A 25,183-nucleotide genomic window follows, 5' to 3' on the forward strand; every position below is an offset into this window, starting at 1 on the left:
CTTTCTGTAAAACATTTTGGGTTGATCAGAGCATTCTGTTTTGATCAAATCTAAATGTTTCATTCTGATTTCATATTTTAAGAAAAAAAATAATGAAAATTCAGGTCAAAAAGCCATTTTGAAACAAAAATTTGAATTTTTTTGTCTGATAATGGATTTTTTAAATGCTGAAAATATTACAAAATGAAAAATCAGAACATTTGGCCTGATCAAAACACTTTTTTCCAGTTTTTTAAAAAGAAAATGTTGTTGTAATTGACACGTTCCTTTAGACAACACAGCATTTTCTGATGGAAATATGTTTTGTCTGAAAAAATTTGACAACCTCTAGTTAGCATGTGAGATGAGAGTGAATCTTTTAGCACTCGCTATTAAATGACTGTTGAGATGTCTCTGTTATGCAAAAATAAACTATAGCAGAGAGAAGATAAAAAGAACTCATTCTTCCAGAGACAGCACTTGCTAACTAGCTTGTCCATGTAGCCAAAACGGAGAACTTCCTTAATATCCTTCATGAGATCATTTCAAACTGGAGTAAATCAAAACATTGAGTTTCAAACATCCCTCAAATAAAATATTAAAATCCTGGCACTGCACCAGTAAGGAGATTGGAAATCCATTATTTATTCTTTTGCATAGAGACTGTCCGGTTTGACCAATGTACATGGCAGAGGGGCATTGCTGGCACATGATGGCATATATCACGTTGGTAGATGTGCAGGTGAACGAGCCCCTGATGGCGTGGCTGATGTGATTAGGTCCAGCGATGGTGTCACTTGAATAGATATGTGGATAGAGTTGGCATTGGGCTTTGTTGCAAAGATAGGTTCCTGGGTTAGTGTTTTTGTTGTGTGGTGTGTGGTTGCTGGTGAGTATTTGCTTCAGGTTAGGGGGCTGTCTGTAAGCGAGGACTGGTCTGTCTCCCAAGATCTGTGAGAGTGAGGGATACTCTGAATCTGAACTTTGCAAATGTGCCACATCTAAGGTTGCCAGCTTTCTAACTGCTGAAAACCAGACACCTCTGTCCCACCCCTTCCCCCAGGCCCTGCCCCCACTCACTCTTCTTCCCACCTCCCACCGTCGCTCACTCCCCGCTGTCCAGGGACTCACTTGCCTCCTGCAGAGCTGGGCTGACATGGAGCCTGCCTGCCTGCCCAGTCAGGGGACAGTGGGGCGGAGGAGGGGGTTGGTCCCTGGAGGGGTCAGGGCAGGAGCACAGCAAGGCTGGAGGGGTTGGTACCCTGAGCGAGGGGCCGGAGCAGGAGCACAGTGGAGCGGGGACAGACAGGATCCCCCTCTCAGGCAGTGGCAGCACTGGTACCTACCTCTCTGCCAGAGAGGCTGGAGCTGTGTCCAGGAGCCAGCCTGCCACTTCTATCCCTCAGCAGCTGAGCAGGGAGCAGCTCCTCCAGGCTCCAGCAGCAGCTGCTGCTCTTCCTGTCTCTTGGCAGGGAGCCTGATCGTGGTTACTCCGGTAACCGGACTTTTACTGTTTGGTCAGCACTGCTGAACGGATGCTGCCAGGTTCCCTTTTCAACCAGACTTTCCAGTCAAAAACCGAACACCTGGCAACCCTAGTCCCATCTTTGTCATGAGCCAATCCAGAAACCTAGATCAGAACACCCTGTATTTTGGTGGTGTTTGAAATCCGGATCCAAAAGCAGATTCAAATCCTTTGGCATGAAGCCATCTTTACCTTCAATACACAGTCATTACAAATGTATTGTGTTTTTGCAGCATGGCTAGCTAGACAAAACTGAAAAAAGGCAGGCAGTAATGTGGTAGTTGATGTGTGCTCGGTTGATATAGTGATATATGTATGTGATGCCAGTGGATAATTCAGGACTGATAAGTGAAAAGCTAGCATTTTGTCACTGCTCCACGAAGGATGCAATGATGTGAGCATTCATAAGAGTCTGGCAATAATTGTTCTTTGTGCTGCCAGCAAGTTGGATGAAGAATTACTGAAACTCAGACTGTTTCAGGGGAAAGAAATCTCACACAAATAAATAAATCTACAAAAGAATTACTCTTCTAAATGCAACTTTATTGACTGGATAATTCCCTGGCATTGTTGTTGAGACAAGGTGATTAAAACTAAAGAGGTAACTGGATTTGCCAGTCTGGTTAACTCCTTTGAGGCTTGTACTCGGCTAACCCAGAGTAGGAGGAAAGGGATGAGCATGAGGAAACCGGAATGACAAAAAGAGACCGAGCTCAATTAGTGTAACTGATCTCTTTCTATTGCATGTTATTTGTCTCTTTAGCTTTGCCCCAATAGCTAATAGTTTGAACAAACCATTTCCTTTCCTGAGCAAGAACTGAGAGTTTATCATCAAACCAAATGTGCTTGGGATATATGAAAAAACACTATGTGATCCAACTTGTCCAGTAAAATATGGTCAGTCCATACAACATGTAGCAGGACTATGAGTAAGCAGCTACGGAGCACTGGACATTTGAGGTCATTCTGAGAAGATCCACAGGAGGTCAACAGCTTTCAGAAGTATTTGGCTATATGCATGGGAACATACTACTCACTAGCTTTCAGCATTTCTGCCAAAGGGATAAAATTTCATGAAGATTATATTTAACAAGCTGAATCCTTTCCAGTTCAATGGGCTATAAATTGAATTTTTTTTTATTATTTATTATTATTATTAACTATTATTTGTATTACCATAGCACTTAGGAGTCAGTCAAGGACCAGGAACCCATTGTGCTAGGTGCCATACACATGCAGTTCCTGCCCCCAAAGAGTTAACAATCTAAGTACAAGGCAAGAGAGAACAGATGGAGACAGAAAGACGAGGGAGGAAACAATGAGACAATATTGGTCAACATGACAGGCAGTGGTCTCGGCACACCAACAGCCGAACTGTCAAGTTTTTTGTAGGTCTCATGACAGAGGTGAGTTTTAAAGAGCGATTTGAAGGAGGAAAATGAGGTAGCTTTGTGGATGTTTACGGGGAGCTCCTCCCAAGCATGAGACGCAGCATGGAAGATAACACAAAGGCAGGGGTGGCTCTATGGTTTTTGCCACCCCAAGCATGGCAGTGTGGCTGCGGGCGGTCCGCTGGTCACACAGAGTCGGCAGACTGACTGCCACCCTCACAGCGACCGGCAGGCCGCCCCCCGCAGCTTCCCGCCCCAGGCACCAGCGCAGCAAGCTGGTGCCTGGAGCTGCCCCTGCACGAAGGTGTTTGTTTGAAGATTTAACAGTGGACAATGGAGGCTGGCATTATTGGACAATCAGAGGAGGAAGTCACCATGTCCATACTGAATGAGAGAGGATAGATAGGCTGTGAAGGGCTTTGAAAGTGAAGACAAGCAGTTTATGTTTGTTGTGATAGAAAAGGGGAGGCCACTGGAGGGATGTGAAGAGGGGGGTGATATAATCCAAGTGAGGAGCTAGGAAAATGATTTCTTCAGCAGCATTCAGAGTGGATACGAGCAGAGCAAGACTGCATTTGTCAAGGCCAGAGAAAAGGTTACGCAGACAAAATCTTCATGATTTACACATAGCCTGGATGTGAGGACCTGGAGAGAGCTCCAAGTCGAAAATGATGCCCAAGTTAGAGGCCTGAGCAACAGGTAGGATGATGATGATGTCCACAGTGACTGAGAAAGGAGGTGGAAGGGAAGGTTTGGAAAGAAAGATTAAGAACTCTATTTTAGCTATGTTGAGCGTGAGCTGATGACTAGACATCCAGGAGAAGATGTTAGAATGAAAGACCGAGATTTTAGTTTGGACAGGATCCAGTCTGGAGTAGGGAGGTAGATCTGTGAGTTGTCAGCATATAGAGATGGTAGTTGAATTTGTGTTTGCAGATGAGATTAACCAACGATGAGGTGTAGAGGGGAAAAGCCCTGTGGAACCCACACAGAAAGTTGGGGGTGGGGGATGATGAGGATTCTCCAAAGGACACACTGATGGAGCAACTAGAGAAGTAGGAGGAGAATCATAGAATCATAGCATATTAGTGTTGGAAGAGACCTCAGGAGGTCATCTAGTCCAACCCCCTGCTCAAAGCAGGACCAACACCAACTAAATCATCCCAGCCAGGGCTTTGTCAAGGCGGGCCTTAAAAACCTCTAAGGATGGAGATTCCACCACCTCCCTAGGTAACCCATTTTAGTGCTTCACCACCCTCCTAGTGAAATAGTGTTTCCTAATATCGAACCTAGACCTCCCCCATTGCAACTTGACACCATTGCTTCTTGTTCTCATCTGCCACCACTGAGAACAGCCTAGCTCCATCCTCTTTGGAACCCCCACTTCAGGTAGTTGAAGCCTGCTATCAAATCCCCCTCCTCACTCTTCTCTTCTGCAGACTAAATAACCCCAGTTCCCTCAGCATCTCCTCGTAAGTCATGTGCCCCAGGCCTCTAATCATTTTCGTTGCCCTCCGCTGGACTCTCTCCAATTTGTCCACATCCCTTCTGTAGTTGGGGGACCAAAACTGGACGCAATACTCCAGATGTGGCTTCACCAGTGCCGAATAGAGGGGAATAATCACCAGAAGATGACAATGATAGAAGCCCAAAGTCTTAGGATACGTCTTCAATGCAAAGTAGTTCAAGTTATCTTTTCTTGTGTTAGCCTAGCTTGAGTATCATTGGCCATACTGCAAAATAATACTGGAGCAGCACAGCGTGTTTGCAGGGTCGGCTCTAGGTTTTTTGCTGCCCCAAGCAAAAAAAAAAAAAAAAAAACACCTCAGAGAGCGCCAAAAAACCAAAAAAAAAACAAAAAAAACCCTGGTGCCTAGATCGGGTCCTGAGTGTTTGTATTGGCAGCATCCCACTGCATTACTAGCTGGAGCATCAGCCCCTGACAAGCCAGCTAGAGTTTTTAGAGCTAGAGATTGTTTTGTATGGCTAGGAGCTGGGTTATGGGCAGCATTTGAATTACACCTTGAGCTAACACTCCAGTGAAGTCAAGACCTTGGCAGCAAAATTACTGAATTTCAAGTAAGTGCTGTGCAGAAATAGATTGGGCTCAAGAATGGCTCATCCCTAACATTATTTTCATCACACATGTTCCCTAGTTTCTAAAAAGGGGAGGGATAGCTCAGTGGTTTGAGCATTGGCCTGCTAAACCCAAGGTTATGAGTTCAATCCTTGAGGCGGCCACTTAGAGATCTAGGGTAAAATCAGTACTTGGTCCTCCTAGTAAAGGCAGTGGGTTAGACTTGATGACCTTTCAAGATCCCTTCCAGTTCTAGGAGATAGGATATCTCCATTAATTTATTTTTATTTTATTAACATATCCACACTATATTAAAAAGAAACAACCAAAATAACCACCAACAGCATAATATATAAAGCCCTGCAAATCTCTGGATATTCGTGGACTGTGTTTGCGGATCGGATGCAGATACAAATTTTGTATCTGCGCAGGGCTCTAATAATATCTGTTTCCTTTCCTTGTCTATAGCAAACATTTATCCACATACATTATTTACTTACCTGTTCAAATAAATGCTGGCATCACCAAAAAGTGCAAAAATAATAAAAATATTGATCTGATTTTTACTAGGTGGATTCAACGAATAGATAAGCAAATTTGCGCCCCCTCCCATGCACTGTTTTTCTGCCCAAAATTGCTTGTGTGCCCAGGTGATCAAATTTGTGTGCAGAATACATTAGAGGACTGTGCCCTTTCAGATTCAGCTTTTTGATCAATGCAGTGTGAGGAGACGGAGAATAATTAATTGGAAGGCACACAGACTGTAAGCACAAATAATTAACTTTTTAAAGTGTGAAATTCTTTGTTTGATGGTTACAGTGTTCTGGAGTCCTTTGTAACCGTACTCTGTCATTACACTCTTTGTTGAGCTGTGTGAAACCACTTTACCAGTTTTCATTTTGATGCATACACTGTAATTAAGCCTCAGTAACTCCATTTGAATAAGGTAGGGAAATATTATCCTCATTTTACAGCTGCAAAAAGAAACTCAGCTCCTAGGGATCACATTCGGCCTACACGTAAACCCAAAGAAATCAATGGAGTTTAACACTTAACAAGAGGTTAACTTGGTCCAGAGAAATTAAATAAAATAGAACGACTTGTCCAAGGTCACATAGCAAGACAGCAGCAGAAACAGGAGTTCAGGAATAGAAAAACCCAGATCTTTTTACTCTTGGTCTTAACTTCTAGATTTGATAAGAAGTGAAATTTAGCCATATATATATATATCAGCAAATGCTTTTTTCCCCCTGAAAACATGAAGTTTCACCATGAGTTAAATCAGAAATGCTCCCACCTCTGCAAATCTTTGTGTTCAAATGGCAAGATTTTTGCCTCCAAATAAACCACTTTTTGTTTTTATCCACAGAAATCATCAAAATAATGGAGCTGCAATCACTTTTCCATTTTTGTTAAAATGCAGAATCATGATTAGTTTTGCAGACAGCAGAATTTATTTCATTCAAGGCTAGTTTCTCATTTGTATATCAAATACTATTGCAAACCACAGTTCTCGCTGAGTTAAAATTCAGAAAATTAAACAATCTAAGCCAGAGGTGGATTCAAATGAACTGTGGCCTTGATCATCTGTAAAATTTGGGGCCTTGGTTACAGAATCATGAGATGGGGTTATAGGGGAGAGACAAGGTGTCTAGAAATATGTATGTATGGAGTGGGGTGTGTTTGCGTGGAAATGTGATATTCATTCATACTTAGAAATGTGGATGCCCATTCAGAGCACTGGGCCTTGATTGGCCTTTACATTGGCTCCTATAAAGAGGACAGCAATCAATTGTTCTCCATGTCCACTGAAGGTAGTACAGGAAGTAATCAGCTTAATCTACAGCAAGGGAGATTTAGGTCAGATAATAGGAAAAAGTTTGTAACTATACAGAGAGTTAAGTCCTGGAATAGGCTTCCAAGGGAGGTTGTGGAATCCCCCGTCTTTGGAAGTTTTTAAGGACAGGTTAGATAAACACCTGTCACGGATGGTCTAGGTATATCAGCATGGAGAGCTGGACTAGATGACCTCTCGAGCACTACATATCTATGGATTACACTTTAATCCTCCTCAGTTTCAAACTGACTGATACGAGCATTGCATGTATCCTTTTCAAATGTCATTTTCGGAGAAATTTGCTGTATAGTCTCAGTTTGCAAAGTCTCACTTTGGAAAAAATTAATAGATATCTGCCTATTAAACTTTTAATATTTTGGCATGTAAGCTCTAAAATGCTCACTACTATGGTCTTACAGACACAGCATTGTCTGGACAAATAGATTCAAAAGAAATTTGGGACGCAAGGAGTCAGTCTCTATTAAGTGGAAAGAGGAACAAAAAGAAATTGAAAGATTATTGACAATGAAAAATATGAGGCCAAAGTTCAAAACAGTAATAGCAAATGCAAGAGAAACAGATCCCTAATCTTGAGACTACATAAGCAGTATTGCTGTGTGAAAGTCAGAATTTCCATCTAGGGTTGCCAATGTTCTCATTGCTGAAAACTGAACACCCTTGCCCTATCCCCTGCCCGGCTTTTTCCCCAGATGCCCCCCCACCCCCGAGCCTCCCCCAATAACTCCTCTCCCTTCCTCCCTCCGACACTTGTTCTCCAGCCCACCCCGGCTCACTCCCCGCTCTCCCGGGACTCACCTGCTGCCTGCAGAGCCAAGCTGGGAGGAGCGGACATGGAGCCTGCCCACCTGCCCAATCGGGGCACAGCGGTCGGGCTCTGGCTCAGAAAAGGAGCATAGTTAGCACACTCGCAGCCTTTTTAACATTCCCCTTCCCCATTCTTTCTCTTTCAATGTACAACTGTATTGAGCTTTTCCTAATTTCAATTAATCTTCTCATTGATTTATAATTAAATTAGAGCCTGGTAACATAGTCCGGTCAACATAGTGCACTTCTGACTGCACAGGTCCCCTTAAATCTGGACTTTTAAAATTAATTGTATTAATTAATTTATTATATGTTATATTATATTATATATTATCCTCTATCATTTGTCATAAGCTATTTTTCTGTTTTCAGTGGAGCTATAGTTAGCATAGGTATTTTGACCAGCTTGTGTAACATCTAATTCTGCCAGGACATCTCTGTATATTTGCATCAGTTCAATTAGTACCACCCTGGGAACAGCACTAACTGCTGTAACTAGCACATCAAATTTGCATGCTTACAGTTTCACCATTTTTCATGTGTCTGATGGCCCCATCCTCCCCTGAGGGCTGGGCTCCCTGGCAGGACTACACCTCCCATGATGCACCAAGTGGTTCAGTCAGAAGGGAGACCATGTTGCATCATAGGAAGTGTAGTCCAGACAAGAGGTCTGGCCCATAGGAGAAAATGGGGGCATCAGACATCTGCATTAACAACACCCATAAGGCAATGCAGCATTATAGGGAGATGCAGTTTAGTTAGGGTTACCATATTTCAGCAAGCAAAAAAGAGGACGGGAGGAGCCCCGCCCTAGCCCCGCCCCCGTCCTGCCTAGCCCCGCCCCCGCCCCTTCCACTCCCTCCCACTTCCCGCCCCCCTCAGAACCCGCAACCCTCCCCCCGCTCCTTGTCCCCTGACTGCCCCCTCCTGGGACCCCTGCTCTTAACTGCCCTCCAGAACCCCACCCCCTACCTAAGCCTCCCTGTTCTTTGTCCCCTAACTGCCCCCTCCTGAGACCCTACCCTCTACCTGTACCCTGACTGCCCAAAACCTTATCCACACCCCCACCCCCAGAAAGCCCCCCCCAAACTCCAGACCCCCCCCCTGTCTCTTGACTGCCCCCTCCAGAACCTCCCTGCCACTTCTCCGACCCCCTGGCCCCCTTACCGTGCCGCTCAGACCAGCGTGCCGGGGAGGAGGAGCAGGGGGTGGAGCTCCAGATTGCCGGTGCGAACGGCCAGCTGGTGATCTGCGAGGGAGGGAGGGAGTGCTCTCAGCTGCAGGGGAGAGGAGGGGGAAGTGGAGGAGGGGCTCTCTCTGGCTGTCGGAGCCCCATGTAAGTGGCACCATCCGGCCAGCTGCCCTGTTAGCCGCGCGCACTCTGCATGGGGGTGGAGGGGAAGTCCGGACATTTACAGATTCCCCCCGGACGCTATTTTTAACTCTAAAAGCCGGACATGTCCGGGGGAATCCGGACGAATGGTAACCCTAGTTTAGTGTTGAACTGAGTGGAAAAGAAGCATTTCAGATCAGTTCCACAAACTGAAATATTTTGATTCAGATCAAACCAACCCAAACTGATGTATTTCATTTAGTTTTCCCAACAGAAAATTGACAAAAATAAAAAAAAACTCCACAGAAAATTTCACTATTGTCAAAATTGTTTTCTCCATTGAAAAATCATTCAGATGGAAAATTCCCAACAAGTTCTAATAAGCAGTTTCTAAAATGATCCATCAATTAATGAGGAGAGAATTTTTAAGGGAAAATATGTAGCGCTGTGGCCTTTCTTTTCATGCCTGCAAAAAGGCACACACAAGTGGCTGTCCCAATAAGGTGTCATGTGTCATTGCAAACAGATGTTTGCATGAAATGTTCAGAATTCAAAGTTTGGTGTGTTGCAGTCTGACATTTGGGTCTATTACATCCATGAGGAAAAAATAAAAAGGATGATCATTAGTTCCTTTGTTTAATAATTTCAATTTTCCAATTCATCATATAACATCCAGCATTCATGACTAGCTATGCTACCTGCTGAGTGCTGATTACTTGCTTTATTAAGCTTCTATTTTTTAAATTTCTGTGTACAAATGATTCATCGCATTTACTGATTATTCAGGTGCAGAGCTGTGAGAGGACACTACATTCAGATGGAAAACAGTAATGTCAAAAAAAATAAAATAATTGAGCGCTGAAGGCAAAGTGTGTGTGACCGGAGCTGGTGATTAGCAGCAACGTGCATGTTCAGAATACCTGCTCATGACCCCTGCATATTTTACAAACCTTGCTGTATGTTTTATGCATGTGACAATTATAACATGTCTCACTGGACTCTTTTTTCTTTGGAATGGGTAACTAGCTCTGTGCAGGTAGTGCCTGTTGCTGCTCCCACTAAAAGCCTAAGGCTAGTTTGTGTTTATAGCACTTAGCTTGCAGTTAGGGGTGGCATGGAGCTGGGAAAATCCAGGGGCAGCCTAAGGGGCACAGTGCATCAGTGAGGCACAATTTCTCTGGTGCTCCCCTATTGCTCTTGGGAAGAGGGGGCACTTATTTCACCCTTTGAAAGGGTGCAGCTTTGTTGGCTGCTATGTGGAGGTGGTGGGAGACAGAGCTAAAGCTCCACCAACTATCCATCCCTGACTGCCCGCTTGCTCCTTAAGGTAAGTCTGTACTGCACACCAGTGATGGCAGCATGTAGGCCATGTGTAGCTATATGCTGCAGCAAAAAACAGGCTGCATCCACACTGCGGTGTGTAGCTAGAGATGGCAGTGAAAGGCTTTTGCAGAGGGGAGGCAGCGAGAAAAATTCTGGCAGGTCAGGAGCTGCTGGAGCCTCCCCGTCAGAGCCTGTCCCCGCTGCAGGGATCTGACGGACCTTTCCTCACTGCGGGAGTCTATCCCTAGAGCAGGAAAAGGCTCTGGCAGGTCCCTGTGGTGGGGAAGGGCTCTGGCAGTGGGACACTACACTGCTAAAATAGCTGTGCCGGTGGGGGAGGCACTGCTTGGGTGTGTAGAGAACAGTGTCGGGTACATACCTTAAGCCTATGTCTACACTGCAGACCTCTTGTGGCAATGTGTAGGGTATGTGTAGCTACATGCCACAGTGAAAAGCAGGCTAAATCCACATTGTAGCGTGTAGCTTTGTCAGCGAAAGGCTCTGGCAGGGGAAGGAAGCAGGGAAAGGCCTGGTAGTGGGGATCTGCCAGACCCTTTCCCTGCTGCTGGAGTCCTTCACCTCTCCTGCAGGTCCCTGTGAGGGGAAAGACTCTGGCAGCTGGGAGACAGCTGAAGGATACTACACTGCTAAAAACAGCAGTGTAGATAGAGGGGCACTTCTTTGGTGAGTAGAAAGCCACACAGAGTATGTACTTGAGTACATACCCTAAGGTAGGGTTGCCATCCATCTGGGTTTCCCCGGACACGTCCGGCTTTTTCAGCTTTAAATGGCCGTCCTCTTAAAGGTTAAAAAATGTGGGGTGGGGGGAGGGAGAGAGAATTCCAACCGGCTCGGTCTTCCTGGATGGAACACACACCCCGCCGCCCCCCCCCAACACAAACATTAAAGGTTGGGGGGGCAGAGATTCCCCCCCTCCCGCCCGGCGCCACCTTAACGCCGCGTTGTTTGTCGGAAACAAAAAGTTCCTTTTCGAACGTTGAGTTTCCAGTTCGGAACTTTGCAACTTTTCTTTGCCCGGGACCCCGGGGGCGGGGGGCAGGGGCAGAGACCCCCCCCCCATGGACCAACAGCGGGGGGAGGGGGTGTTGCTAGCCCGGGGGGTATCCGGGGGTGCAGCCCCCCGGCAAAATAACGCGCCCCCACACGCCCCCCCAATCCACCCTCCCCCACAAGCCAAGAGGCGGAGTCACCCCGGAGCCCCCCAAGCTCCCCTCCCCCCACGCGCGGGGCCCCCCACGCCGCGGTCCCGGCAGCAGCTGGGGCCGGGAAATGCAACAGGTCCCGCTGCGCCAAACTCCGCCGCCGCCTGCCCCGGGCCCCCCACAAGCCGTGGGGAGGGGGAGGAGCCCCCCAGCCCCAGGGCAGGACCCCCGAACTTTCCAACCCCCCCCCCGCTCCAGCCGCCTCCATCACAAGCGCCAAGAGCGAGTCCTGCTAGCCCCCCCGCCCTCACCCCCCCAGCTCCCCGCCCCCCACCGCTTGTGTCCCCCTCCTCGGTACTTCTGCCTCCCCCGCCCCCATCTTCCTCCCTCACTGCTCCCAGCCCCCCACTTCCTCCTCTCCCTGCCCCCCAGGCGCCCCCACACCACGCGCCCAGGGTGCCCCCTCCAAGCCCTGCTCCTAGCCCCCCGAAATCTTGAGAGGGACACCCCACCTCCAAATTCTAATAAAGTAGAAATGTCCGGGATTTCCCCCTTCCCCTCATGCAGAGTGCGGCGCGGCTGATTGGACGGCTGGGCCTGATTGAAAGCCGCTTGCAGCCACTGGGGCCTTTTTTTTTTTTTTTTTTTTTAGCAGCCAGAGTCCCTCCCACTCCCCCGGTCCCTCCTCCCCCGCAGAGCAGCACCACAGTGTTTGGCTGGCTGCACGTGGAGCTTGCAGCTCTCCCTCGGCCTGGTGGGGGGGGGCAGGCAAGGGACAGGGAACGGGGGGGTTAGATTGGTCGAGGGTTCTGGGGGGGCTGTCAGGAGAAGGGGGTGTAGAGAGCGGTTGGGGCAGGCAAGGGACAGGGAACGGGGGGGTTAGATTGGTCGGGGGTTCTGGGGGGGCTGTCAGGAGAAGGGGGCATAGAGAGCGGTTGGGGCAAGCAAGGGACGGAACAGGGGGGTTAGATTGGTCGGGGGTTCTGGGGGGGCTGTCAGGAGAAGGGGGTGTAGAGAGCAGTTGGGGCAGGCAAGGGACAGGGAACGGGGGGGTTAGATTGGTCAGGGGTTCTGGGTGGGGCTGTCGGGAGAAGGGGGTGTAGAGAGCGGTTGGGGCAGTCAGGGGACAGGGAGCAGGGAGACTTAGATAGGGGGTGGGGTCCTGGGGGCAGTTAGGGTGGGGGGGGTCTCAGGAGAGGGCAGTCAGGGGACAGGTAGGGGGTAGGGGGATTCTCAGGGGGGCGGGAAGTGGGAGGGGGCGGGGCTGGGGCGGGGCTAGGGCGGCACCCCGTGTCCTCTTTTTTGATTGTTGAAATACGGTAACCCTACCCTAAGGGTCTGGCATGTCTTTTTGCACCTAAGCAGCGCCTCACTGTCTACACTGCTATTCATACCCATGCTGGGCGGGGAGGGGTGTTGTGTCTATACTCTACACGTTGCTGTATGGAGCATGCAGTGTACATGTACCTTTAGCATAGCATCAGGTAAACAGCTTCAGTGTTTGATCCCCATAGCCCTAACATGGTGGCCTATGGGGCGGTGGGAGGTTTGGGGGAGACTTATTCCCCTGCACAATGGCATTAAGGCTGGTACAGCCTAGTCCCTAAATGGTAACAATATGAGGTGACATCCTATCACTTCTGAGGTTTTCTGATAGTAAGAACACACACACTGCATCGCATTGAGATCGGTAGACAGGTCTACGATATAGAAATATGCATATGCCATTACTAACGCTTTGGCCCATCTCTGTGCCCATCAACCTGGCTGTCTGGAGAGTTTGGAAAATTAACAAAAGGTTACCATGGTGTAAATCTGGAGTCATTCTAATGGGTTTATGCTGTTACACTGTATTTGTGCATTGTAACAGAGTAAAATTTGGACCTAAGGGAATAATTTAAGACAGGTTATTAAGTAAATGCTCCCAGGCAATACCAAATTTAAGAAAGGATGGGGAACTGTATTGCTAGGAGGGTTGGTTACAGTGATATGGGCCTTGTACCAACGAGTCTGGTTTACTGTCATTTAGAAAACTGCAAGAGAAATTTAAATTGAAAAATATTCAAGAACCTTGATTTTGTCAGTTGAAGGATTGCTCCACTTAGTCACTCCTGATGCCTTCTGGGAAGTGCCCTATTTGCAAGAGTAGAGGTAGAATTCAAAATGTTATTAAAGGGAAGGCTCAGGAACAGGCAAACAGAATCCTACATAGGATTATGCTTTTAACATCTTTAATGGGGAATGCATTTAACAACCCTAAAAGACATGGGCTGAATTAATTTAACACTAGCTTGAGTTGTGGATGGGAAAGGAATAGTTAGTTGCGTCACGTATCTCTTAATTCACATTAATAACTGGGTGAGCTATTGTGGCTTACTGAGTACACAAACAAACAATTATAAATGCAAATATATTGCATCCCATGTATTCTCTTCATTTATTTTAACAACTGTAGCTTAGTTTTAATGATTTATGATAATACTTTAAGGCACTAGCCAGTATACTGTAGCACCGAGCCAGCAGACAAGGAAGAATGGACAATCACCTTCACTGGAGATAATCAGATGCCCATCTATCAGGAATAGGTCAGGGATAATTAATTCAATCTAATGTAGAGGGGTGGACTAGGCGGCCCTTTTAACCTGATCTTTGGCAGGAGTAATTAGTGGGCATCTGTTCATTTCATGAATCTATCTATTCTATTGGAGGTGGCGTGAGTGAAGTCCTGCAAACTGGGTGGGATTTTCATGTAACACAAATCTCCTAGGCTGATGATCCTATGGCAAGGAGCTTGTTCAGGTGAGCTCAGAAAGGTCTTATTCTAAATGAAGTTTATCAATGTGTTGAAAACAGATATTGTAGAAAATGGTCCTGATCTTGAGGTGCTGGGTATACCCAAGTCCCATTGACTTTAATGGGAGTTGCAGGTGCTCACCACCTCCTAGGATCAGATCCTTTGGTTGCTTCCTGGGGAGGTGAAGTTTTACCAACTCTGCTATATTCTTTTATTTTGTTTAACTGAGTCCCCTATACCAGGCATCGATTCAACAAAGTACATAAACACGTTTAACTTTAAGCAGGTCAGCTTTGCTGAACTGGGACTTATTGCATTATTTAGAAAAGAATGTACTATCAACAATTTTGTTTGACTTTAATAAATATCTAGTGACTAAATGAGTGTTATAAAATTGGTCTTGTGCCCATGTTTTTGGGGAGGATGAGTTGGAAGGTGTGAGGCTAAGTGTTTGTTTTTAGGTTATAAGGGAGAAAGCGTTAATTGTTTCAAATGCTTTCCCCCCACCACTGTTTTCAAAAAACAAACAAAAGAAATCTTTAATTTGATTTGCTAGTCACACAACTATGAATCCTCTCAGCCTTTTTACAGTGTAAGCAGTGTCAGGATGAGCTCTACCCTGACATCTGGTGGTGAATTATGGCGAGTGTGGAAAAGAACTCCAGGGGCTGATCTTGTTTGCATAGGCACACCCACTCGCCTGGCATGGAACAACAGCAACTGAAAGTGGTTACTTTGGCTGGTGTGGGATCCCCAGTTTCTCTATTATTGGGGCAGGAAGAATAAAGTTTTGTTACCCTGATTCTGTGAATCAAGGCCAGTGGAACTGTTGTATGACAGAAGGACTGAGTGAGTCCTTCACCATTACCTAAGTAGCACTTGCTTGACAAGGGGCATGGGTTACAAAACCCAGTGAATTGAGAGAGGATGGGGACAGGTATTTGTACCTGATGGTATGGGCCCTCTCTGAGGGTTTGAAACACCAATTGCACCACCTCCTCTCTCCACTGTTGAATGTCAGAGCTAACTTTGATTCCATTAGGAGTCTAGTTACAGACTGCTGAGCTAAATTCACTTTGGGCCAATAGTGCACCAGCACTAGGGCTCCCCTACTATTGAGCTGAAATCACTAAGAGCTGAAATCACAAAAGAGCTAAAGTTATTAAGAGCTGAGATCACTGAGTGAAGTGTTAACAAGTGGGGGAGCCTGAAGCTATATTGCTCAGCAGCTGGCGGAGCAATTTGTGGGGACGACTGGAGGAGCAGCGAGTGGCGTGGGGCCGGTTGGAGTGGCCCAAGGAACGGCAAGCGGAGCTGTTTGCGGGGACGGCTGGAACGGCTCACAGGTCGGGGAGCGGAGCGGAGCGGAGCAGCTTGTAGAGCGGAGCAGTTCGTGGGATGGCAGGAAAGTGGACTGGCTCGTGGTGAAGGCTGCGGCGGAACCCCCACGGAGAAACAGACGGCTGGCCAGCCTCGGATCACGTAAGGTGCCCCTTAACACCCTGCGTGCCCCCCCTTTTTGCTCTGGGGCTGCACTGACCAGGGACAGAGACTTTGGGGGTTGTTGGACTTTTGGGACTTTGGGTGGTTGCTGGACCCAAGAGACTTTGGGGGTGTTGGACTTTGGGGACTCTGGGTGATTTTTGGGTTGTTGGATTCAAGAGACAAAGGGAAAGGACACAGCCCAATTTGCTGGGGTGGGTTTTGCTCATGGTTTGTGTTATGAATCCTGTTTGTGGTGTTTTTTCCAATCTTATGCTGATGTCGTTTACCTCATGTTATTAAACATTTTCTGCTACACTCAGATTCCGTGCTTGCAAGAGGGGAAGTATTGCCTCTTAGAGGTACCCAGGGGGGTGGTATGTAATTGTCCCAGGTCGCTGGGTGGGGGCTCGAGCCGGTTTTGCATTGTGTTATTGAAACAGAACCCCTAGATACAGAACCCGGCCCTTGTTGCTGCCAACTTAGATGGGCAGAAGGGTTACAACAGTAAAGATTGTTTGGCCATGTGCTGAATATTTTTTCATTTTAGTAGATTTGGTAAGCCTGAGATAACACACCCACTGAATCCAAGAATAAAATCTTTACTTTAAGGGCCAGATCCTCAACTAGTATAAATTTAATCAATGGAGCTTTGCCAACTTAAATCAGCTAAGGATCTGGCATTAAATGCTTAGACCTCCTACTAATTTAATATAGGAAGTAGAAGAAATTCAATTACCAACTTATACGGCATGTTGTCAATATTGTCTAAGCAACTAGCAGGGATATTACATTATTACTTGTGATTTAGTTTTTTAATGGTCTACTTTAAAAATAATTAGAAAATATTTTCATACTACTGAGTGAATATTGAATCCATTTACTCCTGTGTTTTAGAACTTTCTGTGCCAAAAATAGGTGCACGCTGGCTGACATGGAACAACAAGGTCTAAATATGACAGTCAGTTGGAGTATTATCTCTTTTGTCACCATCTTGTTCCTTCTTTGAGAGAAGGTAAGGAACTTGCAGCTACCATAACTGAGCTGAATACGGGATAACCCTCAATAAATAGTCCTACGTAAGCTGAAAGTGGGTTCTCCTCCCACAACCCTGCATTTGTTGCCTCTGAGCAAATCAACAATCACTGAGTTTCACCTAGTTCCTGGGATGTGTAAATGTAGAGCCTGATCCTGCCAGCCTGCCCTGGCTTTACTGAAAGCTTTGCCCTCAGAGAGCTTGCAAGATTGGGCCTGAAAAGATTGCTTTTGCTTTCACAGCACAGCAATGATACTTATTGAAGTCACTTGGAATGAAAGGGGGCCCTAATAACTGATTGTGTATGAGTTTGATTGTGGTGTGTGTAGCATGGAAGGGCAAGACTTGCTTAAGATGGGGAAGGAGATTAGAGTTCACCAAGTTCAAAGAGCATCAGAGAGACAGAATGTTGGCTTTGAAATACTGGTTATACTGGATGGGGATATGCAGTAGTATAAGTTCCTCATGTAACTCAGGCACGGGGTGAACAGTGGAATAGGACACATGTGCACACCACCACACCAGTCCAGCTGGCTCTCTATGCATGACACAGGAAGTAGGAGAAACCTTCCTGCCCCCATGTAGGACTAGTCTCAACTTGACTTGGAGGAGGCAGTATGTTCCACTGGACAGACCACCAAACTGGGAGTCATAGAATCATAGAATATCAGGGTTGGAAGGAACCTCTGGAGGTTATCTAGTCTAACCCCCTGCTCAAAGCAGGACCAATCCCCAGAGAGATTTTTGCCCCAGATCCCTAAATGGCCTCCTCAAGGATTGAACTCACAACCCTGGGTTTAGCAGGCCAATGCTCAAACCACTGAGATATCCCTCCCCCCAGGCCTGATTATGCTACTAATTTACTCCTTGACATCTTAAGTGAGTCATGCCACCGTTCTGTGCCTCAGGTGCCCTGTCTGTAAATGATACTTACCTTCCTCTGGAAAGTGGCTTGAAATCAACAGGACTTAAGCACATAATTGAAGTTAAATCAGGGCCTAAAAATGGCAAGCATCTGTGGCGTTTAGGAATTGGGTAATATCCTTTTAAATAGGGTGTGAGCCCCCCAGTGGTCCCAACCATCTTCTGTTTTAGAAGCCACCAGACCTATGAGAGAGCAGCAGTGTATACGTGTAGCTAGGCCTCGCATGTTATATATGTTTAGTAAATATAGTTACTTAGGCTTTACGTGTGGTTCCTTCATATGACGTTTCTTGTGCAAGAGCAATATACAGAACAGTATCGCTATTAAAATGGAAATTAGAGAGGGAAGAAACATTTAATTAAATCACCTTGTCTGGCCTGACAAAGCAGGACTGCTGTTTATTCACGGATACAGTTTCTTAATATATTAACAATACTTTATTTATATAATTTTCCATTGTTTTTGTTTTATTAAATTTCTTAAATAACACGGGTTAAGCAGCATGACAGGACTGATTTCATTTCACAGGAGACCTCGATAAATCCATAGCCTCTCCTCTAGCACTGAATTAAAATTTTATAACCTAGATGCAGTTTCCTAATCCAACACTGATGGAAATAATGAGCTGGCATCCAGACTATGGCAAACATACTCAAAATCAATTCAAACCACTCTATATTGTATACCCAATAAGGTAGACAGTAATCAGTGCCATGTTATCATGAAAGGCACATCCAGTTCTTAGCATTCCAGAGAGCATGCACTGATATATTATGAGAGGGACAGATCTCTTTCTCTCACACACACACACAGACACACACACACAGCTGAAGCTATTTTCTTGGTATCAGAAAGGTCCAGCTATCAAATGGCAGAATTTGGCCACTGCCTTTCTTCCATTTCCCATGTTCTCCTCACCCCCACTCCCTTTGCTTTGCTGAATAGAAATGGTTTGTTGAATTGGGGCCCTCAATGGCAGCTTCTTTAGCATATTACCTTTTGCTGACAGATCACTAAATTCTCTTTTTATGGCTGTTGCATATTCCAGGGAACAGATATCACCAGGCAAATATTATGGAAATGGGATTAATTATGTATTAACAACATTTGAAAAATACTTGCATTTCAAATTTTGTTAAGAATACATCATACCCTTCATGCTGAGTAAGGAAGATACTATCAAAACAAAGTGTATCCTATTCTAAATCCTCTCTGCATGCTAAATCAGGGATGTCTGGGTAAAGATGAGGGCCACGTGGAAAACATAAAGCACAGTTGTAAAAGAAAGTTTTCAAAGGGGGCCTGGTTCTGTTCATTCTCCATGACATTACATAGATAATGATTTGCAAAGCTACACAGGAAGGCAAGGCATCTGGGAGAAAAAAAACTGATTTTCTGCTCTTTCTATCCCATCTACATGTTGAGTGCCAAAGAATACACCAGTAGAATAAACCAACTGTCACACTTTGACAATGAATCAGTTCAGGATTTCACTGACATAGCCATCTGTGCATTTTCACAGCATGCCTGGTCAAGTGGTGCGAGGCCTAGAATTGTGAAAAGCTAGCACATTTGGCAAAGACTAGCACAGAAGGGGCTGCCAGTAATACCAAATGATGCTCATTAAAGTTAGGACATGACAAATAACAAGCATTTTTATGTTGATAAAGTCCACCCACAATGTTGGTAAGCAAGGGAGGAAATTTGAGGACAGGTGAACAGGAAAAAAAAGGAGGTGTCTGAACTCACTCCCTTCCCCTCAATTGTTTTATTTTTACGTTTTAAACATTTTTCTCCAAGTGATTAGGTGTCGCCATGTACTGAAAATGGGATTCAGAGCCGTTCAGATCTGGGTTGCTGGATCAATCAGCCCAGATTAAGAGTGACCACAAGATTTTACCCTCTGATATTTTGATGACCTCTATGAAATGAGTGTGGTTGTTTTCACGCCAGGTGCATTAGATTCTATATCACAATTGACACTAACTGGCACTCTGGTTGGGAGACTCGGCAGAGAAGCCAAGAGAAGAATGAACAAAGACAGAAGTACCTTTTCTCCTATAAAAATCAAAGGCAAACGGGTACCGAGCAGCATGGGAAAGCTTATGCTGCTGCTGCCTGTATTCTACGTATTCAGTGAACACAGGAGTTCAGTCTGCTGGGCTGCTAATCCATCACATTTCACAAACTATGTACAAATATTATAAAAATCCTCCACCTAAATAATAATATATAGCACATTTAATTCAAAGTGCTTTGCAAGGTAGTGTTTATTACCCCTATTTTACAGATGGGGAAATTGAGGCATGGGGAGATGAAGTTATTTGCTCAAGTTCACACGCTGAACCAGTGTCACTATCAGGACAAGAATTCATGTCTGTTGGCTCTGAGTCCCATAGGCCAATAAAGATGCCCTCCTAATCTGTGCTACTGGTAGCCTTGGCCAACCTGAACTTTGCAGCTCTGCCACAAAGCAATGGCTCTTGTTAGTCCTTCCAAAAGGGCTGTGCTAAAACGTGAGAGAACTGGCTACAGACAATTGTAGTAGTGGCAATAATGCAGACATTTGCAAGTTTGGGGTCCCTTTAAGCAGCGGGCCAGCACACCCACTTAATCCCTGTTTTATGGTGGCCCTCTCCACAAGAACGAATTTCACCTTTTGGCCCAAATCTTACAAAGACCCAAGCATGGCTATGAATGTAAGACTTTGAAGATCGGGGCTTTAGTTTGTTGAGTGCACTAGAGCAATGGTTCTCAACCAGGGGTCCGGGGACCCCTAGGGGGCCGCGAGCAGGTTTCATGGGCGCCGCCAAGCATTAGATTTGCTGGGGCCCAGAGCAGAAAGCCGAAGCCCCACCACATAGGGCTGAAGCCCAGAGCCCTGAGCCCCGGCACCCTGGCCAAAGCTGAAGCCTGAGCAATGTAGCTTCGCAGGGACCCCTGTGACATAGGACCCCAGGCAACTGTTCTGCTTGCTACCCTGTAACACCAGCCCTGGCCTTTATATGCAGAAAACCAGTTATTGTGGCACAGGTGAGCTGTGGAGCTTTTATAGCAGGGGTGGGCAAACTTTTTGGCCCGAGGGCCACATCGGGGTTTCAAAACTGTATGGAGGGCCGGGTAGGGAAGGCTGTGCTTCCCCAAACAGCCTGGCCCCCTCCCACTTCCCACCTCCTGACTGCCCCCCTCAGAAGTCCTGACCCATCTAAACCCCCCCTGCTCCTTCTCCCTTGACCGCCCCCTCCTGGGACTCCCTGCCCCTAACCACCCCCCTGGGACCTCACCCCCTATCCAACCCCCCCTGCTCCCTGACTGCCCCGACCCCTATCCACACCCCCACCCCTGACACCCCCCCCGGGACTCTTACGCCTATCCAACCCCCCCTGTTCCCCGTCCCCTGACCGCCCCCCCGCCAGAACCTCCACCCTATCCAACTGCCCCCTGCTCCCTGTCCCCTGACTGCCTCCCGGGACCACCCGCTCCCCACCCCCTTACCATGCCGGAGCCAGCCACGCGCTGGCGGTGCAGCGAGGTGAGGCTGCGGGGGAGGGGAGACAGCAGGGAGGGGCCGGGGGCTAGCCTCCCTGGCCGGGAGCTCAGGGGCCGGGCAGGACGGTCCCGCTGGCCATAGTTTGCCTACCTCTGTTTTATAGCATGTTGGGGGGGAGGGGAGGTTCAGAAAGAAAAAGGTTGAGAATCCCTGCACTAGAGCACAAAAGCTGAGTTAGGAAATGAGAGTGGAAAGTCCAAGAAGTGCCAGGCAGATCTGTGGGACTCCTTTCTCAAAGAAAATTTTCATACAGTCTGAAGACACAGGCGTAGAAAGGAAGGTTATGGGACAGGCCTAGCAAATGCTAACAGTGTGATAATAGAAGCCTGGCTCTGGAAAATGACCTTTCTCCCTCTGGTCCGATTGTCCAGATATCCTACATCCACTTGAAGCAGAGTCCGCTGTATCACAGCAATCACATGTAGCCCCAGAGTTGTGAGCCAGTGACCCCAAATCAGCAAGGCACTTAAGCATGTGCCTCACTTTAATCACAAGAGAAGTCCATGGGGTTGCTCACAAGCTCAAAGTTAGGCACATGCTTAAGTATCTCGCTCAGTTGGAGCCATAGATCGGCTGCAGAGAACCAGCCCCTCTGAGTCTTCAGCATCAGATGCTCTGTCTTGGAAACTCTTTTATTTGGGGAGACTCTTTTTGATCTGCCTCATTCTCCCGTTACTCCTCTCTGCTCCAAGCATGCGCATGCTGCAGCGCCCTCCTGAGTGGGGTGGCTCTTAGGTTCTTCCTCCTCTCGCGGGACTGAACATGCTGCTTCTACCGTGCGACCAGCTCCTGCCAGCTCCAGGTTCCTGCAGCCCAAACCCTGATGCCCAGCAGGGGAGCGTGTGCCTTACTGATGCTCGACTGGTGGGTTTGGCAGAGGATAAATAATGTTGTAAGTATTATTGTTTAAAAAGCTAAACATCATTTCGGAGATGTTTCCCCTTTTTATAACATTATAACCACTTCTCAGAAATAAGCAGAACAGCAGCAGTAGCAGCAAAAAAGCCAGTTTTGGGGTCAAAAATGTACTATTTGATCATTCAGCACAGAGGACTCAGCTTGTCATATAACAAAAGAACTGGCACTTGGTCTGCCTCTGCCTCCCAACGTCTGTTCCTAACAGGCTTCCAGCTCACTTGAAGTGACTGGAATACTAATTTTTTCTAGTTAGCTGGTTCTTGGCAGGTTCAGGGCCTGACAGCTAATACGAGTGCAGAATTCAACACTGAATGGGAGCGACGAAAGGTTCAGTCGAGGAGCAGGAATAATTGTGATTTCAAACTTGCCGTGCTGGGAGGCGTACATAAAAGGAGCTGCGCGTGGGTGTGAGCCTGTGTGGGCGTACAGTAGCTGCAAGTAATAAACCAAATTATGGCTATCATGCACCCAGAAACTCATGTCAGAGCATTTGCACGCAGCGAGGTATCACAACGGGGAATGTTTTCCTCTGCTCCTGGTTTTCTCCCAAAGCTGTGGAGAGGACATTCACCAAACATTCAGCACCACACATCTTCAGGCCATGTGCTGGGGTTGGAGGGAAGGGGCATTAACCATTTGTAGGTTAAATTTACTCTTCCGCAGGTGAGGCCAGTGCAAGGTTTGCGCATCACTTAACTCTTCAAAATGCACCCTTGAGTGCATCTGGCCCCTGGCCCTACAATGGGAATTACAGACATCCCAGATATGCAAGCTATTTGTGCTTCTGGCATGAACAACATGCAGGCCAGATTCTCCTTTCACTTATACCGGTTTCACACAGGTGTTACTCCATTGATGTTGATGGAATTAGTCCTGATTTAGCCCTGAGTGTGGCCCTTAGTGGATGGCACAAATGTTGCTGATTTACTGCTGCTCTGGGTGGACCTCCAGTGAGATGACAGCGCTCGTCTGTTGAAAGCACTTTTTTATTAAGAGCAAGACTGATTTACCATTTCTATTTTAAGGCACCCATTTTACATGGTGGTCCGTGTAAGCCATTTAGGGCAGTGGTCTCCAAACATTTTATCTCGCGCCCACCCCTTACCCTGTCTGTCATCCCTCCTCCCCCCCCCCCCCCCCGCGCGCAAGGAGCCAGAGCTGGGAGCGGGGCCGCAGCTCTGGAAGAGGGGGACACAGACAACAGACCAGGGTAAGGGGACCAAGGTTGGGCCCATAGCTAGGGACAGAGCCTTGGCCCGAGGCCGGCAGCTGGGGCACCGGCTGCGGGGCCAGCAGCCAGGGCCACAAGCATGGGGCTGACAGCCAGGGCTGGCAGCCGGGACTAGGGTTACCATATTTCAGCAAGCAAAAAAGAGGACGGGAGGAGCCCCGCCCTAGCCCCGCCCCTGCCCCTCCCACTTCCTGCCCCCCTCAGAACCCCCAACCCTCCCCCCGTTCCTTGTCCCCTGACTGCCCCCTCCTGGGACCCCTGCCACTAACTGCCCCCCAGGACTCCACCCCCTACCTAAGCCTCCCTGCCTCTTGTCCCCTGACTGCCCCCTCCTGAGACCCTCCCCCCATCCTAACTGGCCCCCTAGGACCCTACCCCCTACCTGTACCCTGATTGCCCCAACCCTTATCCACACCCCCACCCCCAGACAGACCCCTGGGACTCCCACGCCCCATCCAACCACTCCCCACCCCCTTACAGCCCCCCCCCAGAACTCCCGACCCATCTAAACCCCTCTGCTCCCTGTCCCCTGACTGCTCCGATCCCTCTCCCCACCCCTGCCCCCTGACAGCCCCGCCCCCAGAACTCCCAACCCCCCCATCCTTGTCCCCTGACTGCCCCCTCCTAAGACCCCCCCACCCTAACTGCCCCCCAGGACCCTACCCTCTACCTGTACCCTGACTGCCCAAAACCTTCTCCACCCCCCCAAAAAGCCCCCCCCCGAACTCCCGACCCCCCCCGTCTCTTGACTGCCCCCTCCAAAATCTCCCTGCCCCTTCTCCTGCCCCCTGGCCCCCTTACCCTGCCGCTCAGAACATGGTGTTGGGCTCTGTGCGGAGCCGGACACGTGGCTGCGCTCCCCAGCGTAACACACAACCCGGTCCCACCCCACCCAGTGCTGCCGGAGCGGGGCGCTGGGCAGCAGGGGAGGAGGAGCTGCCGAGGCCCGATGCAAATGGCCCGGCAGGCCGGCCGGCTCAGAATGCGGGGGGGGGCGGGGAGGAGGAGCTCTACAGCTGCTCCGGAGTCCAGCCCAGCAAGCTGCGGGGGAAGGGCTCTGGCTGCCAGAGCCCCATGCGAGCGGCTGAATTTCCTGCAGCCCTCCCAGCCGCGCCTCGCTCTGCATGAGGGGGAAATCCCGGACATTTTTAGTGATTTACAAATTGCCCCCCGGTCGCTATTTTTAACACAAAAAGCAGGACATGTCAGGGTAAATCTGGACAAATGGTAACCCTAGCCGGGACCCTAGAAGTGGGGCCGGGAGTGGAGCTCGAGGCACGGAGCCGGCAGCCAGGGCCGGGGCCAGGAACAGAGCTGTGTGGTGTTTCCTCCCCGTGCCCAGCCACGCCCTCCCTGAATGTTCCTTTGTGCCCCCCTAGGGGGCACGCCCCAAAGTTTGGGGACCTCTGATTTAGCAGGTTCTTTTTATATTATAACACTCACCTAGTCAAGGGACTATGTGAAATCATAGCAGTGCCGGCACTAGCCCATTCAGGGTCCTAAGTAGGAATATTTTTGACTCCCCCCAATGCATAATAATTAATAGGAGGCCCCTTGAGCTGCCTGAGGCCCTAAGCCAGTGGCTCCCAACCATTCCAGACTACTGTACCCCTTTCAGGAGTCTGATTTGTCTTGTGTACCCCCAACTTTCATAGAATCATAGAATATCAGTCTGATTTGTCTTGTGTACCCCCAACTTTCATAGAATCATAGAATATCAGGGTTGGAAGGGACCTCAGAAGGTCATCTAGTCCAACCCCCTGCTCAAAGCAGGACCAATCCCCAGACAGATTT

At 47.9% G+C, this 25,183-nt stretch overlaps 1 protein-coding gene across 1 annotated transcript in view; it reads right to left on the reverse strand.

The window, feature by feature from the left end:
* C4H14orf132 (chromosome 4 C14orf132 homolog) overlaps positions 1–25,183 on the reverse strand; it is a 57,366-nt gene that overhangs the window by 18,397 nt on the left and 13,786 nt on the right. The window contains exon 3 of the mRNA XM_065402620.1: positions 13,524–13,586. Coding sequence (XP_065258692.1) covers positions 13,524–13,586 — 63 coding nt within the window. The remainder of the gene's footprint in view (positions 1–13,523; positions 13,587–25,183) is intronic.

This window comes from Emys orbicularis, chromosome 4 (assembly GCF_028017835.1).
Source record: "Emys orbicularis isolate rEmyOrb1 chromosome 4, rEmyOrb1.hap1, whole genome shotgun sequence".
NCBI lineage: Eukaryota > Metazoa > Chordata > Testudines > Emydidae > Emys > Emys orbicularis.